The 18,975-nt window shown below is 36.4% G+C and overlaps 1 protein-coding gene across 1 annotated transcript in view; it reads left to right on the plus strand.

The window, feature by feature from the left end:
• The window catches only part of DPP6 (dipeptidyl peptidase like 6), a 587,423-nt gene extending 568,727 nt beyond the window's left edge, over positions 1 to 18,696 (plus strand). Inside the window, exons 22-26 of the mRNA XM_088450360.1 lie at positions 3,279 to 3,381; positions 9,856 to 9,914; positions 11,036 to 11,108; positions 11,244 to 11,317; positions 13,786 to 18,696. Of these exons, the coding sequence (XP_088306486.1) occupies positions 3,279 to 3,381; positions 9,856 to 9,914; positions 11,036 to 11,108; positions 11,244 to 11,317; positions 13,786 to 13,929 (453 nt within the window). The 3' untranslated portion in view covers positions 13,930 to 18,696. The remainder of the gene's footprint in view (positions 1 to 3,278; positions 3,382 to 9,855; positions 9,915 to 11,035; positions 11,109 to 11,243; positions 11,318 to 13,785) is intronic.
• Positions 18,697 to 18,975: the final 279 nt, after the last annotated feature.

An 18,975-nucleotide genomic window follows, 5' to 3' on the forward strand; every position in this document is an offset into this window, starting at 1 on the left:
ATGTCGGACTTTAGATTGACCAGGATCCAAGGGTTGTCTGGATCTTACAATCGGATAAATACATTTTGGCGACCGTGCTTGATCCTAGGTTTATGTCATACGTTGTGTATTTTTTCCCAATGGACACAGATCTGAAGAGATGCAAATAGCTGTTGGTAAGCAAATTGTCAGCTCAAGTGGCATGTGATGCAGCAATGGCTTCATCTGCAGTTTCTCCACCAAGTGCATCTGCTGAGAAAAAACTAAACTTTTCCAAAAGACCCACTGGTGATGCAGATGAGTCAACACAACCAAGTTTTGACATCTGTTCGGGTCTAAAAAAATTGCCTACACTTAATGAGGTCTCTACCATGACTCCATCTGAGGACTATTTTAAATATTTTAATGATAGCATCCAAATAGACATGTCAGACAGTCCGTTTAACTACTGGCAGAGAAAAAGGCAATTTGGAGGCTCTTGCACAAACTGGCTTTGCTTTACTTGAGCTGCCCAGTCTCGAGGGGGTGTACTCAGAAAGAGTTTTCAGCACATCCAGGAACCTTGTCAGTGATCAGCGTAGGAGGCCACTTCCTCAAAATGTGGAAAAGATGATGTCCATCAAAATTAACTACAAATTCTATGCCAATTACATCCAAAAATTACAGACACACCTGTAATTGTGGATATCATTGGGGACAAATTAATATTGTGTGAAGATGATATACACACTGATGAGGGTGAGGAATCGGATGATGGCGGCGACAACATCTTGTCCCTGTAAAGCCAGTTTGTTCACATAGAGATCATTGCCAGTAATGTCAGCTGCCCATTGGTAGCTTGTTTTGTGGGTGCCCAAACAAACCAATCGTTTCATGATTGCTATTGTTGATGGAGGTGTTAGTGGTGAACATGGCAGGTGCTTGGATCTAGCAGAGAGAAGGGAGCTAGCTGATGCTGGACTGCTTGTTGGTACTTTTTTAGTCAAAGTTTCTGAATTTTGAAAAAACTTTTTTTGATGGATGCGCTGCAGATGACGTAACAGGGAGGAGGTTCCTAGATGGTTAAGGTTCCTACCTCTACTTACTCTAGCTTTACAAAGGGTACAGATGGCTTGACAATTGTCTGGATTTTGGTAGAAAGAATTCCACACATAAGTGGATTTTTTTGTCTTGTGGCCAGGCATGACAATTGGCTATTCCTTATCATGGGCAACAACTGTTTCTTCCACTGGTGCCTGATTTACACAAACAACATCCTCATCAACAACATCATCTACATCAACATTCTCATCATCAACATCCTTATTAGCGTCAGCTACACAAATAGCCTGCTCATCCTGGTGCACTTCCACAGAAGCACCCTCGATTTCTATGTCAGCATGTTTACTTGTGCTTACATCATAAGAGGCCTTAGCCTTTCCTTGCCACTTCGTGTGGTGAAAGGCATATTGCTAATTTTATGTCTTTCTGCAGCTAACTATCCTTTTGATGTTTTTTCTTTACCACTATAAAAGATTGGTTCTTTGATTTTAGATGCACTGATTTAAGCCCTGTATGCCCTTGGGCATTGGCATTAGTAGATAATGTAGACGGACTAGTATCGCCATAACTGGTTGCACTGGCAGCAGCTCCAGCACTAGTATGTGGTTCCTGTTCTCCTCTCAACTGATCATTTCCAAATCAACAAACACAAATGAAGGGGGCTACAGCACATACGTCAATTTGTACACATTTAAATATTACACTGCGGTATCCGTGACCTACAGTGTCACAAGATTTTTTATGAATAAGAAAAGAATAACACACTGTGCTAACACTTACAGTGTCACAAGTTTTTTTATGAGTAAAACACTGCGCTACCACTTACAGTCACAATATTTTTTTATGAATAAGAAAAGAATAACACTGCGCTACCATTTACAGTCACAAGATCTTTTATGAATAAGAATAACACACTGCGCTACCACTTACAGTATCACAAGATTTTTTGTGGAATGATAATTATTAATTTTAACTTTTATTTTTTTTACACTGGGGAAGAGCACACCTGGATTGACAGAGCACCCCTGGATGACACAGCACCCCTTTTTGAACTGCAGCCTAAGCCCCTTAATTGACACAACAACATTGATACAGCAGCACCCCCCACTTTATGTACTGCAGGCCCAGCCCGACAACACTGCACCCTTGAACAACTAAAACACTGCACCCTTGAACAACTACAACACTGCACCCTTGAACAACTACAACACTGCACCCTTGAACAACTAAAACACTGCACCCTTTAACAACAGAGAAGAACAGAGCCCCTTGATTGACAGGACAACAGTGACACAGCAGCAACCTCCACTTTATGTATTGCAGCCCCAGCCCGACAACAGTGCACCCTTGAATAACAGAGAAGAACAGAGCACGTCTGTTCCGTACACTCTTTACAGCCAGAGTGAAAATTGTGCCAATCACCGGGACCTTTACAGAATCCTAGTTTTCGGATCCGAGTCAAGCTGGAAAACTCAAGTTGGACTTGGATCCGACTTGGGAATTGCAATGTTCCTTGTGGGTCTGGTTCTCTGAGAACCGGACCCGCTCATCTCTACATATTAACAAATAAAATGTTAACCAACAAATTACAGTAGCTCCAGTGATCAAGGCAGAGTTTCACAAACTACGCTACTACAGTCCAGGTTTTAAGGATATCTATGCTTTAGACCAGATTGTTAAATTAAATTGACTGAGGTACTAATTAAGTCACCTGTGCTCAAGCATGGATGTCGTTAAAATGTAAACTGTAATGGCTAAGTTTGGGAACCTCTGGATTAAGGAATTAACATGCTTACTGTAGGTCTTCTTTATTCTATTGCCCTGCAGTGCACTGCACTTACTTGGTGTTCATGACTCACAGTGGGTTTGTAAATTAGTGCAAAGTCTGAATTTATAAATAAATGGATATTTTTGTGTGTCTTTAAATGCAATTATTTAATAAATAGGCTGCTGCCTATACTAAGATAATTATCCATGTCTTAATTAGGAAAAGAGGTGGTTTGCCTTGTCCTGGATAGCGCTCAGTCCTGATAGAGCTTGGTCCATGGTTACTAGTGGCCTGGTCACTATGCAGTCTACACTGCCATTCACTGAAAGGAGAAATGACTGCACCCTCTACAATATTGTTAAGAAAGGTTTACTTAGAGTGTGACTACATTTACCCTGTTACACCATGTTTGTTAATAGCACTATTATGTAACATGTGTAATGAATAAGGTAATTCATACAACTATTAACCTGCCTTTTTTATTACATAGGAATATGGAGGATATTTGAGCACCCGTCTTCTTACATCCATGGGAGACGATCTCTTTACATGTGGAGCAGCTCTCTCTCCAATAACAGATTTTAAATTATATGGTAAGATTGTTGGGGGAAAAAAACCATGTAAACAATTATAAAGAAAAACATCTTGACAATGTACTATGTATTGTTTTCTTATACTAGGCCTTAGAGTGCGCCTCTTCCTCCAAGAAATGTTGTAAGTCCTACAGCCTATAGATGCCCCTATTGTCTCTGCAGCCTGCAGAAAGCATCAGTCTAATTTCTAGACTTACTAGACCTCTTTTTAGACATCTGTAACGAATATGACTTTTGTTTCTGTAAAGTTACAGTTTTTTAGTTTCAAATGTTGCATCGACAGGAAATAATGATACCTTTATTGTAGTTGACAGATATGTAGCACTGGTTCTATTTGGGGGAACCTTAATAGTCTCTGAACTGAACTAAAGTTCCTGGTGAATCTTCATTAGGACTTTAGAGAGCAGTCATGTCCTGAAAACTAACCACTGCCAGAATGCAGGGATCTAGGCGTAAGGGATGCAAAAAATGGATAATCAAGATAACCAACCAGGCGCTACTTATGGTAATTGATACGATGCAGCTGTACAAAGTAGGAGTGAGTCACTCTCCCACACAGAGAAACTGCAACAAATAATGACTAATTATGATGTCATTATATGTTGCACCTAGATGTTAAGTGAACTTTTACCTCCCAACATTCCACATTTAGCCATGCCCAACATTACTGATATATGCATAGCTCCCAACGTTTAGATATGCCAAATTAGGATAAAATAAGCCATACCTCCGATCTGGCCCAAACCTCTACATGATCCGCCCAGAAGCACACACTTTTTGGGTAAAACTATGCCCCTTTTGGGACAGATTTATGGTTTGTAGTTTTCTTTCTAGTTTTCATGCATAAGTTGTGCAAAAAAAAGTTTTATATTGTTTAGAATTATACTGTAAAGGCAGAATGTAATAAAATGGGTTCTCCTCCTAATATTATTTCTTTGTTACAGGGTATGTACTGTCAAATGTAGTTCTAATTTTGCTGCTGTGATAAATAGTAGCCCATTATAGTACAGGTTGAGTCTCCCATATCCAAATATTCCGAAATACGGAATATTCCGAAATACGGAATATTTTCAGCATGACTGAGATAATGAAACCTTTGATTTTTGATGGTTTAATGTACATAAACTTTGTCTAAGGCACAAATTATTAAAAAGATTGTATAAAATAACCTTCAGGCTGTGTGTATAAGGTGTATATGAAACATAAATGAATTTCATGTATGTACACAAACTTTTTTTGATGCACAAAATTATAAAAAATATTGTCTAAAATGACCTGCAGGCTGTGTGTATAAGGTGTATATAACACATAAATGCATTCTGTGTGTATATTTGGGTCCCATTTCCAAGACATTTCATTATAATGTGCAATTATTCCAAAATACGGAATATTCCGATATCCAAAATACCCCTGGTCCCAAGCATTTTGGATATGGGAGACTCAACCTGTACTGGAGAGGTGGAGCATAGTCATTCTAATTATTCATTCGATAAGTACCATCGCAAAATAGAATTAGAAACTTAACTATGATAAGTAGGAGAACCTTTAATGGGTGTAAGGGAAAGAGTAATTGGAAAAGCAGCTGCAGATATTCACCTTCTGTTTATTTTTATGCTCATATGAATACTACACTGTAGATTTCACACCTACAAATGCCACATTGCAGCATTGAAAGGGTTCATTGAAATCCATAATGTTCAGAGTGGGTTAATACGTGCATACAAAAGTCCATAGTAGTTACCTTCAGCTCCGCCATCCGACTTCTAATTGGTAATTGGTCCCCCCTGCCAACTGGTAGCCATTTTCTCAACTGGAAGAGAAACACTTATATTATCAGCAAGTATTCAGACTGCCGGAACATGAAGAATCCCTTCCATAGGGGCCACTGCATCATATTAGGTTATTAAAGTAATAGGGCTCTATTTACTACAATCCGCATTGGTAATGCAGATTGTAGTGTGATATTACTGACTGAATTCGCTTTGCGAATTCAGGCAATATCACAGGGATTTACTACAAACAGGGACAGAGCCTGCGAGAAAGCTCTGTCCCTGCAAATCCCCTCCGCACACTAGTCACGGTATTTTCTCAAAAAAATACCATGACCAGTGCCACGTGCATGCGCCGACCGACCGTCGCTGCTACCCCCCCCCCGGCGCTAAGCCCTGCCCTGTTGTTAAGCCCCGCCCCCTGTGATCACGAACCCCCCCGTGACCCCCCCTCTCCCTTAATTACACTTACCTGCATGATCCAGGCTCCGGTGATGTCTTCCATGTCCTCCGTTCAGGTGATATCCCATACTGCACTGGCACCCGATCACCTGATGACCGGGCTGCAGTGCCGCATGGGAGGCCAGCTGACCGGAGGGAGGACATCACCCGGAGCCCCGAACTCCGGTCCCTGGAGTCAGGTAAGTACATTTTTTTTACTTTTTTTTTTTACACTGTATCAGCGTGTGGTCTGTTTAGACCACACAGCTGATTACTGGGGCCGACTGCTGGCTCTGCTCTCCCCGTTAGAGCAGAGTAGGAGTCCGGTAACTATGGGATACCCTGGATAACGCCACCTCCAGGTGGTGTTATTATCACAGGGCTTTCCTCTGTATTTTTTTACAATTTATTTTTAGTAACTTACCAGGCAGATCACATCTCCCATTACAATTATGGGAAATGCAATCTGCTTACTAAAAATAAGTGATACTTAGGGGTTGGAGTAGAATTTTATGAATTCTACTCCAATTGCCCTATAGTAACTGTAGGTGAAACTAAAATAATGTGGAAAAAGGTGTGAAAACACTCTTTTTCACTTTATTTTAGTTAAAATAATGTTAATAAATAGAGCCCATAGTCTCTTTCGCTATTCAAAACAAATAGTTAAAATATCACAAACACTGAAACGAGGTGCACTTTGCAGTGAGTAAATAGGTTTTGTTACACACACCAGTTTGGTAACTTACGGTGATCCTACAGAGCAGTGATGTGTGGTCAGGTGAGGCAGGTCATACTTAGGTATACTTCAGAGTTTTGACCATAAAAATTTATAAGAGAAGTAAAATATTATAAATATGATCTTTATATTATTCGAATCATTTTTATAGTCAAAACTCTGGAGTAAAAAGTATATGACAGGTGAGGCACTGCCTCCTCTGTCTACCTTTTTCCGCACAACCCTGATCAAAAAAACATAAAATTTCCAGAAGTATAAACTGCTGCACCTTTGTATAATGCCCACTTGTACCCTCAGGTTCATAATATATGTATCTGTAAATCTGGCTCTGACACTAGCCAGTGCCTCCCCAGCCATTTACCTCACTGCACATCACTGACTATTGGAAACCTTGGAGGCATGTGACCACTACAGCATGCATTCTGCACAATTTAGGCTTCTGTATGTACGGGAAATGTGTGCACTGTCCCTCATGCTGGATCATGTAATGTAAGATCACATGTAATTGAATTGACCCGCGTATGCCTTTGTAACACCTGTTTAGCACCAGGGAACTACTCTTTGAAAGCTCTTTTACTAGAAAAATGTTTATCGAGTTATCCCCAATTTTTTCTGTCACTGCTACATATATTTACCTGTTGGCATTCTTAAAGGCATTCTAACATGTCATATTTTAATTATGCTGCTAGCTACAGATTTGTGTGACAGATTTGTGTGACAAGTGTAATCTTTTTGTATTTATAAAGTGCATATATATTATCATGCAGCTTGTACCATAGATAATAATAAATCAGGTGTAGCCGGGTGCTGGCAATTTTTTTATTTTGCTAGCCATATGAGACGGCACCTGCTATAAACAGCATTTATAGTAAAGAGTTAAAAATATAGAAGGTGTAATGGCGCTGTCACAGCTCCTCAGAGGTGGCAGAAATCTAATACACTTTCTCCATTATCAGCAAATATCAGAAAAACACTTATGGTAGCTGGCGCTAGATAACCAGGTTGTCGTCTGGATGTAAAAAAACTATACTGAAATAAAAAAATGTGCAAGCGTCGCTATGCTATGTAACTTTTCCGTAGACCTTATATCAAATTAATCTCTATACCATATGTGGAGAAATGTATATAATACACATATAAAATACTAAAAGAGCCGTGTGATTGTTGCAATATAAAGAATATTAACAATTTATTCTTATATGTCTAAAACAGATTACATCATAAATGAAATACTTTAAAACATAATAGCATAATTAATTCAATGCAATTGCTTAAATTGTGGAGAAGGAGATATTCACCAGGTGGTTGCCAGAACAATAATGAATGTATCTATATTGTTGCTTCTTGGTCAAATGGCCACAATAATTGTTGTATGAGAGTCAAATGGCCACAATTGTCTACAAGTATATTTACCAGAGTCCACATAGTCCAAAGAGATAATTCTCAGACGCTTCCTCATTGCCTCTGAGGATGCTCTCTAATGACAGAAAAACTAATTAGTCACTACACCAGCATTGCCAAGGGTGAATTCTCTGTTGCTTACGTCTGCTATTTGGACACTTTTGACTGGGATATGCGGGAATCAGCAAATTAAAAGGTTGTAGCCAGCCCACTATACCACTGTGGGAAAGGTCCATACAGCTCAACTTGCACCAAGCTGCAATCCAAGACACAGACTGCTGGTGACTTTATGGACAACACTTATCCTGCACAAAGCTGCAGTTGAAATACTTCCACTACTGAGAATTATCTCATTAGACTGTGTGGACTCTGGGCCTGATTCAGAGCTGGACGCTATTTGCGGACGGTCGTTCCAAACAAGGGGCCGGCTATTTAAATTGAGCGCTCGCTCATTTTGGTTTGTTGATGCCTCTATGCCTGAGCGAGCAAACGAAAAATGCGCTCGCTATTTTGTAAAGACGCCCCTTTGCCGTTCGCATCACACGTCATCTCCAGTATTTATTTGATTAATCGGGTACATCAAAAGGCATCTGAACTGCTCGCAGTGCTTGTGGTAGGTTTTTCCTACCGCAATCACTGCGAGCAGTTCAGGCTAAAAGACAACCAAGTGACGTGGTCGATGACGCTCCTTTACTAATTATGCACTCCCATTAAACGCCCTTTTTTCCATTTGGCACGCCTGCGTTCGGATCTCCACTCCCCCGTTTTCAAGCACCTTCCCCTGTTACCACCCACAAACGGTACATTCTGTCAATCAAATTAGCAGCCCCTCGCTGTTTTGCGAGCGCACGATTCCCGACCGCAATGACTGGTTTGCACATGCGCATTACGACCCATACGCATGCGCAGTTGTGCGAACATTGCTCATAGCGAACGAGCGGCCGCTTACGAGCGGCTCTGAATCAGGCCCTCTGGTCTATACTTGAAGCCGCTTTTGGCCATTTGACTCATACAACAATTATTGTGGCCATTTGACCAAGAAGCAACAATATAGATACATTCATTATTGTTCTGGCAACCACCTGGTGAATATCTCTTTCTCCACAATATAAGCAATTGCAATTAATTATGCTATTATGTTTTAACGTATTGTAGTTATGATGGCATCTGTTTTAGACAGAGAATAAATTGTTCACATTTTTTATATTGCAACACTCACACGGCTCTTTTAGTATTTTATATGTGTATTATATACATTTCTCCACATATGGTATAGAGATTAATTTGTTATAATGTCTAAGGAAAAGTTACATCGTATGGCGCCGCTTGCTCATTTTTTTATTTCAGTATAGTTGTTTACAGTAAAGAGCCCTTTTAAAGCCTCTCCATTGTTCTTGTCGGCTTCTGGACTAATACTACACTTTCCTGTCATATATTTATTTAAATGGGAGGAGAGTGGTGGCGAGAAGAGAGCTGGTAAGGAGCAGGAGGGACTGTTAAAGGACCACTTGTGGCTGACTGTATACAAATTGCCTTGTTCAGGAATGTAGTTCTCCAAAGATAGAACCTAAAAAGCTGATTCAGGGCTGAAAGCAAGGCGGTTTTGCAGATGGATATTTTTCGTACTGTACTTGCTCCTTAGCTGAGAATACGCAACTTTGAGCAGCTATGGGCGATTCAGAGTCAAATGTATCTCAGTGTCATCTACACTTGCAGCTGAATGTGTGTATCAGGGCAGCAATGGGGCATTTCACCAATAGGAGACATGTCATAGTCATGTAGACTAAATTGTGGGCTATTCATATTATAAGTGAGGATAAGCAGAAAGCAGATGAATCTCTTGCACCATGTAAATGCGTGCTGATAGTAATAACGACTACTTTCGCATGTGTGCTGATAGTAATGACGACTACTTTCGCATGTGTGCTGATAGTAATGGCGGCTACTTTCACAAGTTGGTGAATAGGGGCAATGTGGCTGCATAGATTCAGCCAACAATGGATACATGTGCATTCATTTCTGGGCACGCAATGTTCAGAATTGCTTTCCTGCGTAACATACAAAAATAAAGAAAAATATCGAAGTTATTGTCTCTTTATTTCTCACTTTTAATTTTCTTCTTTTAAGCATCTGCTTTTTCGGAAAGATATTTGGGATTACATACTATCGACAATGGAGCATATGAGGTATGAATAATATATCCAACATACATATATTTGTTATGCGTTATAAAAATCATAATCGTGAACTCATGTATAGCAATGTCAGGTCATTAAAAAAAAAATTGCTTAAATTTGTTTTTGTGCCAGCATAGAAAATAAGCACAATTGATCTTGCATGATCTGTGTCTTTGTTGCATACATTTGTAAAACCTAAATAATCTAAAAATATATATGGTGTATGTGTGTATATATATTTATATATATATATATATATATATATACATATATATATATATATATATAAAATAGAGGAAGAAGGGCGGCACTCACTGCACTTGTACCCAAGTAAAAAGTACACACAGTCGCAGTATGCTGTGGTCCGACGTTTCCATTTACTAAACCTTTTTCAAGGACAAAAGGAAAAGGTTTGGTAAACCGAAACGTCGGACCATAGCATACTGCGACAGTTTGTATTTTTTACTTGGGTACAAGTCCCGTGAGTGCTGCCCTTTTTTCCTTTATTGTATGCTGTTGCCTTAGGGAAGGCACCTGGGTAGTTGTTTACATATTATACAGCTGGAGTGCCAAATCTTTATTGGATTATATATATATATATATATATATATATATATCACATAAACAACATGAAAAAACCCTTAGACTACAAGTGTGTTTACTGTAAAAGGCATTTTACCTGTTCATACAATTTGCCTGTGTGGCAGTATTTTCCATAATAGCACATTTTAGTACAGCCTGTACATTTCTCCCTAACCCAATTATATCCTAAAGCTAATTTTCAATTTCTCACACAATAAGGCAGGAAAACAGTTCTTTAAAAAAATGCTGATTACACCATGGAATCCTTTATGAATTGTTTTCAAACACTAATACAATTAACACATTTAACAATTACAGAAAGTCTCTGCTATTTTGCAATTATAATATAAAACTTGGATTTTTGAATGTAGCAACCCAGTTCTTTTTAAACTAAAGAATCTATTAAATTTGCCTTGAAATCCATATCCTTTATTCCATTCAAATAACAAGGCCTCTGTGACTTCTCATTGTAGCTTATCAGTCATTTCTGTTAAGCCAATTTCCTATCCTTTTGCTAAAGATAGCCTCTTTAATCTATGTTTCCACAGTTGGCCAAAGTAACAGTTCGAGAGTCCTTATCGAATAAAGCTAAATTTCTGATTATCCACGCTACTGCAGATGGTGAGTAATGCTTTATTAATCCTTAATCTATTCCATAATGATAAGAAACTATTAGACAGATGCTCCTCACTGAGCAGTTAGAAAATGTGCTTTAATTAATTTGTCCCCTTTACTGATACTAATCTTATTTTACAGAAAAGATCCACTTCCAACACACTGCGGAACTCATAACGAATTTAGTCAAAGCCAAAGCCAATTATTCCTTACTGGTGAGTCTCTTTTTCCCAGCACTATTTATGTGCCTGGTATGCCGACCCATTTCAAAGACAAAGCAGCAGCAGCGCAATGGCCCAGGGGCACTCCTAAATGAGCAGCAGTTCATATCCATTCTTCCTTTCTCCTACCCCGAATAACAAACCGTAAAAACTGGCTGCGATTTTTTGTAAAGTGCACAGTTGCCATGCAAAAGTTATTTTAAATAAATTAGAAGTATGGGTGCTCAGGCTGAGTTGGATGGAAGTTGCTTTTAAATTGCAAGCACAAAGGCAAATTTTGCCTAACTTACAGAGCCAGCCAGCCATATCAGCACGATGCCTTCATCTCAGCATGTATGCCAAATTTATACCAAGGGGTCAATTCAATTAGGTGCGAATTGCGAGTTGTAAATTTGTTTCATGAAACTCGCAGACTTCGCGCATGGGCGCACCCGGGATTTCTCCAAACCAATTGAAAATGCCTATATGCAGTACTCGCAGTGGGGGGTTGCGAATTGTCAGCCAAATGCGATGTGAGAGAGGTGCATGAAAAAGTGGGGTGACCTTCCTGGACTCCGAAAAAGTGACAATTTTGCTTGCAGAATCATATAGAATCATATAGAAGGCTGTTAGTGGGCATAAGGAAAGTATTGGAGATTTTTAAATGTTGTTAAATGGCTGATTTGTACATTTATTGTACAAACAAATCATAAAAATCAAATATTTTTATTTACTTTCATATGAAAATAAAGGAAAAATGCAATAAAAAGTAGGAAAAAAAGATGATTTTGAGGTGACTTTAAAAAAAAATGGAAAAAAAGTATTATTTAAAATAAATAATTACTCTAATCAAATTTGGGATGAATAAAGCAACAAAAAAATTGTTTTTGGGCTAATTTAAGGCCATTTTTTTAAACCACCAAAAATTACATGTTGTTATTGGACTAATTAAGCTAATTGGAAAATTCCATTTGCCTAATTAATCATTAGGGGGGAGTGTCCATGGGGTTCTGCACGGTGTCCTGACATTCTAACCTTAAAATAAAGATTTTTCCTACCATCACTCACCCCCAGGCAGGTGAAAATAGATTGCAAAATAGTTTTGCAATGTGAATTTGCTGAGAAAACGGCAACTCACATCTAATTGTATTGACCCCCTTGTGTGAACAGTAATATATGCGCCTGGTTTATGCCAGGAGGTATGGCTTCACTGTGTTCGTAGTAAATGCTTAAATACTTGTACAAACATTAGTATATAAATTAGAAAAAAAGTTGCATCACAATATCAAAGGAAATTCCACTAAGATCCAAAACAAATTTAAAGTTTCTATTAAGCTCAAATCAATACACAGTCACACATATGTTGTCTCTGCTTTTTAAAGATGAAATGGGACTAAGCTTTTTGCTGCTGACTGATTGCTAATATTGCTGTGTTAATTCTAAAACACTGAAGCAGCCACATTACTAAGGTATTAGCATAAGTGGGAGGCTTTGAGCCAATCAGAAGCAGATACCAATCGTCATCTTCATCCATTTGAATATTGCACCAGGAGTCCAGCGCAATGTGCAAACTGACCACACCAGTACAGACAAATTGTGTCATTATTTTTGCGGATTACAAATTAATACCACAGATCGCACAGCAGACATTCACAGAAAGCTTCAAGAGGGGAAAAAATCCAAACCATTATTTATCATATAGAAGAACAATGTTGCTGGCAAATAATGCAATATGTCTTCTATGCATATCATGTGTGCATCGTTGGGTGTGTACACGTTGTATACAGACATATCAAGCTGGCCCTGCAGCACAGATGATGCTGATATATATTGAAGATATATAGGTACGTCTGGCTGTGTGTACTGGCGACAGGCCTGTACACTTGCAGCAGGGACCGCCGGCACTGACATCACAACTGGGCAGGTAAATTTTAATGCCCGTCCCGTTGTGATGTCAAGCCAGACATATCGAGTGACCAATTGGTAAGTGTGTATTGCTTACATATCGGCCACTCGGACGGTGGATCTGTCTGCTGACTGATCTGTTGTTTACTTGTTTCCCTAAGCATTAGTTAATAGATTACTTCCATTACATACAGTACAGTAATTTGCAGCTCATAGCTCTCAGTATAACAAACCATAGTTTGTGTTGTATTCTTGCAACAGGTTTCTCTTCATACAGTTATTGAGCCATGGCCATAGTGAATGCACAGTCTATACAATAAATACTAAGAACAAAAATTCAATACTTTAAGCCTGCATGGGTTACTTGACACAAATACTGTTTTACCAATATCCTGAATTCATTGTTCAGCCAATACACCCATAGTATTGTACATTTGAAAGATTAACTAGCACAGGACCAATGACCCAATATGGGTACTAAAACTAGTTATAATTTGGGGGTGGATTGTCTTTTTAAACATCTTTCTTCAATCACAATTAAAAAAAAAAGTTATGTTACACTTATTTATTTATTTTAGATATACCCGGATGAGAACCATTATATGAAGAGCCCGGCAATGGAACAGCACTTGTACAAGTCTATCGTTAATGTGTTTGAAGAATGCTTCAGAATTCAAGACAAGCCCCCTGTTGTAGTCATAGAGGAAGAGGAAGAGGATTAACTTTTGCCGTGCCAAGCACAAACCAATTCTTACATAACAATATGCAACTGAAATGTTTTCCTTGGAAAATACAAAATGTTATGTTTAGCATGTGTTTAACGGAACAGTGTCCTCGATGGCTTATCAGACCTTACAGCTTCCTAGGTGGAAGAACATAAAGCATGGTGAACTCGGCATACAATACTGTCTGAATACACTGCTTTTTGTTACCAATTAAGGTTTATTGTACTTATAAAGAAAATGGGAAAAAAACAACAGAAGAGGCAAGACTTTTTAAGGATCTCCAAAAGGACTACTACACAGACTAGACAACCTGTTAATGTTCATAAAAACAAACAGTAGCATTGAACCTGTTCTTATTGCCGCACTAAATTAACATTGCATTTGAGTCTGAAGAAACTAATACTATTAGTATGGAAAAAAAAAAGATTATAGCACAATTATTTTATTAATACTAATTTACAGTTTGCTTGCTCAAATTCACATCATGAAAAATAAAAAAAGCAACATTCAGGGCAGCGTAAATGAATACAATGTATTAATCTTACTAAAATTGTGTATATCATTATGTAATTATTACATGTTTTTATCTTGTTTTTACTGGCTCATTCAGTTTCCTTTATGATCCATGCCTTTTTTTGCAATTTGCTTTAATGTATGAAAGATGTGTCAAAATATTTGTGACATAGATGATATTTTTGTGTAGGCCATTTTTGTGAACCCCTGATTTTGAATACCTTTGCCTAATCGCTTTGGTTCAGGTCAGGAGGCCAAATTTTCGTTGTAAGTAAACACTATAGTGTTCATATTTGGGAGTCTTTTTCAAAGGATTTAAAAGGATAATTTCAAGTCCAAATTAATTTTACAGTCTATTAAAAGACACAATTCATTCAGTCTATAACAGAAATTACAAATAATTTTTCTCTACCTTTAAACACATAATTTATAGTAACAGAGAAAACAATATATCTTGGTATTTAAGGATAATTACACATAATATAACAAATAATTTGGGAGTTTGGTGAGATCAATAAAATAATAAAATCTTATAGTACCTGTTCTTTCTTGATTGTCTGTTCCAACATGTCCCACTAGGTCTGTAACAATTAAAGTGTGAGCTCCTCTCTTGTGCTCATGATATTATTAAGATCCTTGGCCTGTTAGGGACACTGTTAGATCCACCAGATCGAGGCAGAGTAAGATTTTATAATTTTATTAATCTCAATTTACTCCACACAATTTGTTTTAATTATTTTTTTTTTACTTTTTGGTTCAGTTATCCTATCATTTCAAATTACTGTAGTATCTGTGATTAAAATTTGTTATTCATATCTGTCATTTACTTTAGTTATTGTGCCATGACTGCAACAGAATTACATTAGATACTAGTCTATGTTATCAGCCGGCAATAATAAACCATTCTCCTTGTCTTTGTTCACCATAAATAGTTTCTTCACTGTTTGTGTCCCAGTTTAAATAACATTTTCCTGCAATCAGAAACTATATTAAAATAACTAATATGTAAATTATGGCATCATAATAGTGGATAAATTGCATAAATGTTAAACATACATTTCCACAAAAAATGTATAAGGTTAAGTAAACTAGTCAGAGCTTGTTTTATTACGCAATTCACATTATTTTAACAATAACTTTCAGAATGGGAAATACAATATATTATGTTGTCTCTTTATCTACTAGTTATTCACTACTGTAAAGTTCTTGAAAACAATGCAATACATTTAAGAAAGTAGGGAAGGATTGTTTAATGATTGCTGGGGCTTTTACAGTAATCTACAGTAATAGAAGAGGCCCCTCCTATGAATTTGTTATGAATTAAAACTACTAAACTAAAGCTACATGAGGAAAAGACATCCTAAAGCAGTACAAAGAAAATGTAAATAGCTTTATTATTTAATGTATAGAAGGTTTTAATCTGAGATGATGAAAATGATCTCCAAATGCCAAATAACTGGATATATGTATAGTTAGATCAGACAGGTAGAGGGTAAAGTTCACAGAATTGTTTGGACCAAGCAACCAGACTGAAGGGTATCAATTGTAGTTCTTAAGTTTTGGGCGACCAGCAGGTGTCAAAAAGGCACCACCATTGAACAAAAAGAAATAATATAAAAGATACATTTAAAAATAATATTACTCAGACTTCAGGTGCGACTATATTATGGTTCAGATGGGACAAGGGGTTACAGGCAGAGACCTAAATATTTGTGTATAAACTGGCGCAAGTAAATGCTACACATAGTGTTAGGCTACCCTACTAGCAAACAACTATCTTCAACTTTTTTGTCTGTTTTTGGACATTGAGGCTTGACTGTTCTCACACATTTATAAAATTGGTGGAAGGGTTTTGAAATGAGATAAGGAAATGGGACAGAGAAAAATATAATTACACCTCATGGTAAAAGGCCAAAAGGTAAAAAGGGCAGACTAGATGGGCCAAGTGGTTCTTATCTCCCGTCAAATTCTATGTTTCTAAGATAGAGAATCTAAAATATACAAACAGATTTGTTAACTCCTTTAAATAAGCAGATTAAGATAATTCTTGTAGTGTAAATATTACTTTATCTTCAACTCTCAATAACTACATTAGATTAATACAAAAGAAAAGCGCTAAAATCTGGTGTTGGAAATTTTAGTACTTTCTAATCCATTACATTATCGTGACTATTTAAATGTAATTTCTAAAAAATCTAAGTAATTTGTTCATGTTCAGTTGCTGTAAGAAAGCTACAGTTCTGGTTTTACAATATACTTGTATCCTTGTTGTAAATTACATATATTTTGCCTTCAAGAAAGTTTTTTTTGTCTGAATGTATGAATTGTTAAAATATGTAAAATTACACTATGGTTGCATCTCTAGTTAGCTCTCAGTTCTCTAATCTCAATTAAATAGGTTTATTAAAGCTGAAATCTTGTTGATCCTATAAAATGGAACATATTATTACATTAATGTTTGTCATTAAATTTTAATGATATGTAAAATTATTTTACTATACACTTTGCTTCTTAGGTTTCAGTGGAGTGTTCTTTATATTATTTTCTCAATTACATATATATGTCATAATGCAAAACTCTGCAGCCAATCTTTTTAACACCACAGAAATATATAGTGATGTAATAATAAAAAATGAGCAAACCAAATTAAATTTATTATTAGTTGGGAATATTTAATTCATACTATTTGTCAATTTTTCCAGTCACTTCCAGTACATAACTACAGAGAATGTATGGCTTGTTTATTTATTCATATTCATGTAGGTAGTATTTATTCTGCTGAAAAAATATGTTCTCAGTAAATTTTACAAACTAATCACAAAAATAATGATAATAAATATAATTATAATGTGTTCCACAAAATTAATACATTGTAATTTATTTAATTAGTGTACTAGGAAAAAAGGACATTTGTTGTATTATATTTATTGTTTTTCTGTGATACCTTACCTACTTATTATGTTGTTGTAGATCATTAGCATCTAGTTAGTGACCAAACTCTTCATGGGTATTGCTTGACAGTTGAAACAGTATCAAATGAACACTGTATCCATTTATAAATGAGTATTACTGCAAAACAAGCAACATAATAAAAAAAAATCTGTATTTCAGCCATTAACATAATTGCAAAATTAAATTGTATACAACACAGTTAAAAAATGTCCCGATTGTTTTAATTTAAAATGTGTTTATTTAGCTTCTAAGATAAACATTAAAATTAGTAAAATGGTAAATATATTTTTTTTACTAAATGATGATAGTGGTCACATTCTGCCTAATGGTTTTGCTAGGTTGATATTAAAAAATAATACATGACAATAATATCTGTGTTTTTGAAAATATATCATTATTTTACATTTTCTGTTGATTGGGCTATAAAATGGGTCTGCCATTAAATAGGAGAATTATGACTCTGTTTATTTCAGTCAGTAAACTGAAAATACATTGATAACCAGAATGACATTTCTAGAAGTTTGATATGCCAGTTGTTAACTGAAGAATTAATATTTAAAATCCAACCAAATGTACAGCCAATATTAATGTTGTATATATGAGTTTGTAAATATGGAATGTAAGTCATTTATTTGTGAAGATTCCAGCCGATTACTAGTATTGTGTTTCGCATGCCAGCCAGACAACACCACTCTTTGCTAATCAAAATTGTTAGCTTTAAACTTCACTATAAAAATTGCTAATCTTCATTTTTTTTGACAGCTTGAATGTTATCAAGGGTTTCTACAATTTTCAAATAGTAATGTTAGTAAACTCACACTCAATCCGCAAATGATGTGTTAATGTTGTTCCTCTGTTATTTTTTTTGTTTGTTTTCTTTTCCTTTATTTTTCTTTATCTTGAAATTTTGAATGTTAGTTATTGTTAGCTATGTCACATTGGACAATAGACTATCTGTAAGACATTTTGATTATGGTGGATATTTTCAATACATTACAAAAAAATGGTAAAAGAAATTAAATATATAAATCCAAAAAATATACCAAATAAAAACCTAATGATTTTAATATTTTCCCATTCTATTCGGTGAAAAAGTGTACCTTAAAATGTGAAACTGTACACAAAAAACTACGCTTTTTGTCCAGAATTTTTGTAGAAAGACAGTTAGGATGTGGCATGGTAGTGTTTTGTCATCCATTAAATAAATCATTATTTTATCAAACTGGTTGGTTATATTTGGTGTAAACAAAGGAATAACAGTTGGATTTAAAGTTGTTTGTTAATGCTAAAGATCTGGAATATGAATGGACAAAAACATACAAGTCAGAGTGGATTAATCAAATACGAGCATAAATATAAGTGGTAAAGGCAAAGCCTTGCACTTCTGACATTAGAACTTAACAAATTCGATGGATTGAACTTTGTTTCATATAGAGGTGTGTTATACTCCACAATCTTCCTGCCCCAGTTGAACATGAATCTCACATTACTAATCTGTGCTGATGTTACAGAGTGTAGTAGTTGTCATACATATATACTGTATAGACACATAGGAGTTGGCATAGACGAAATACGCAC

The sequence above is a fragment of the Taudactylus pleione genome, unplaced genomic scaffold, assembly GCF_031769625.1.
Source record: "Taudactylus pleione unplaced genomic scaffold, aTauple2 ptg000517l, whole genome shotgun sequence".
Classification (NCBI taxonomy): domain Eukaryota; kingdom Metazoa; phylum Chordata; class Amphibia; order Anura; family Myobatrachidae; genus Taudactylus; species Taudactylus pleione.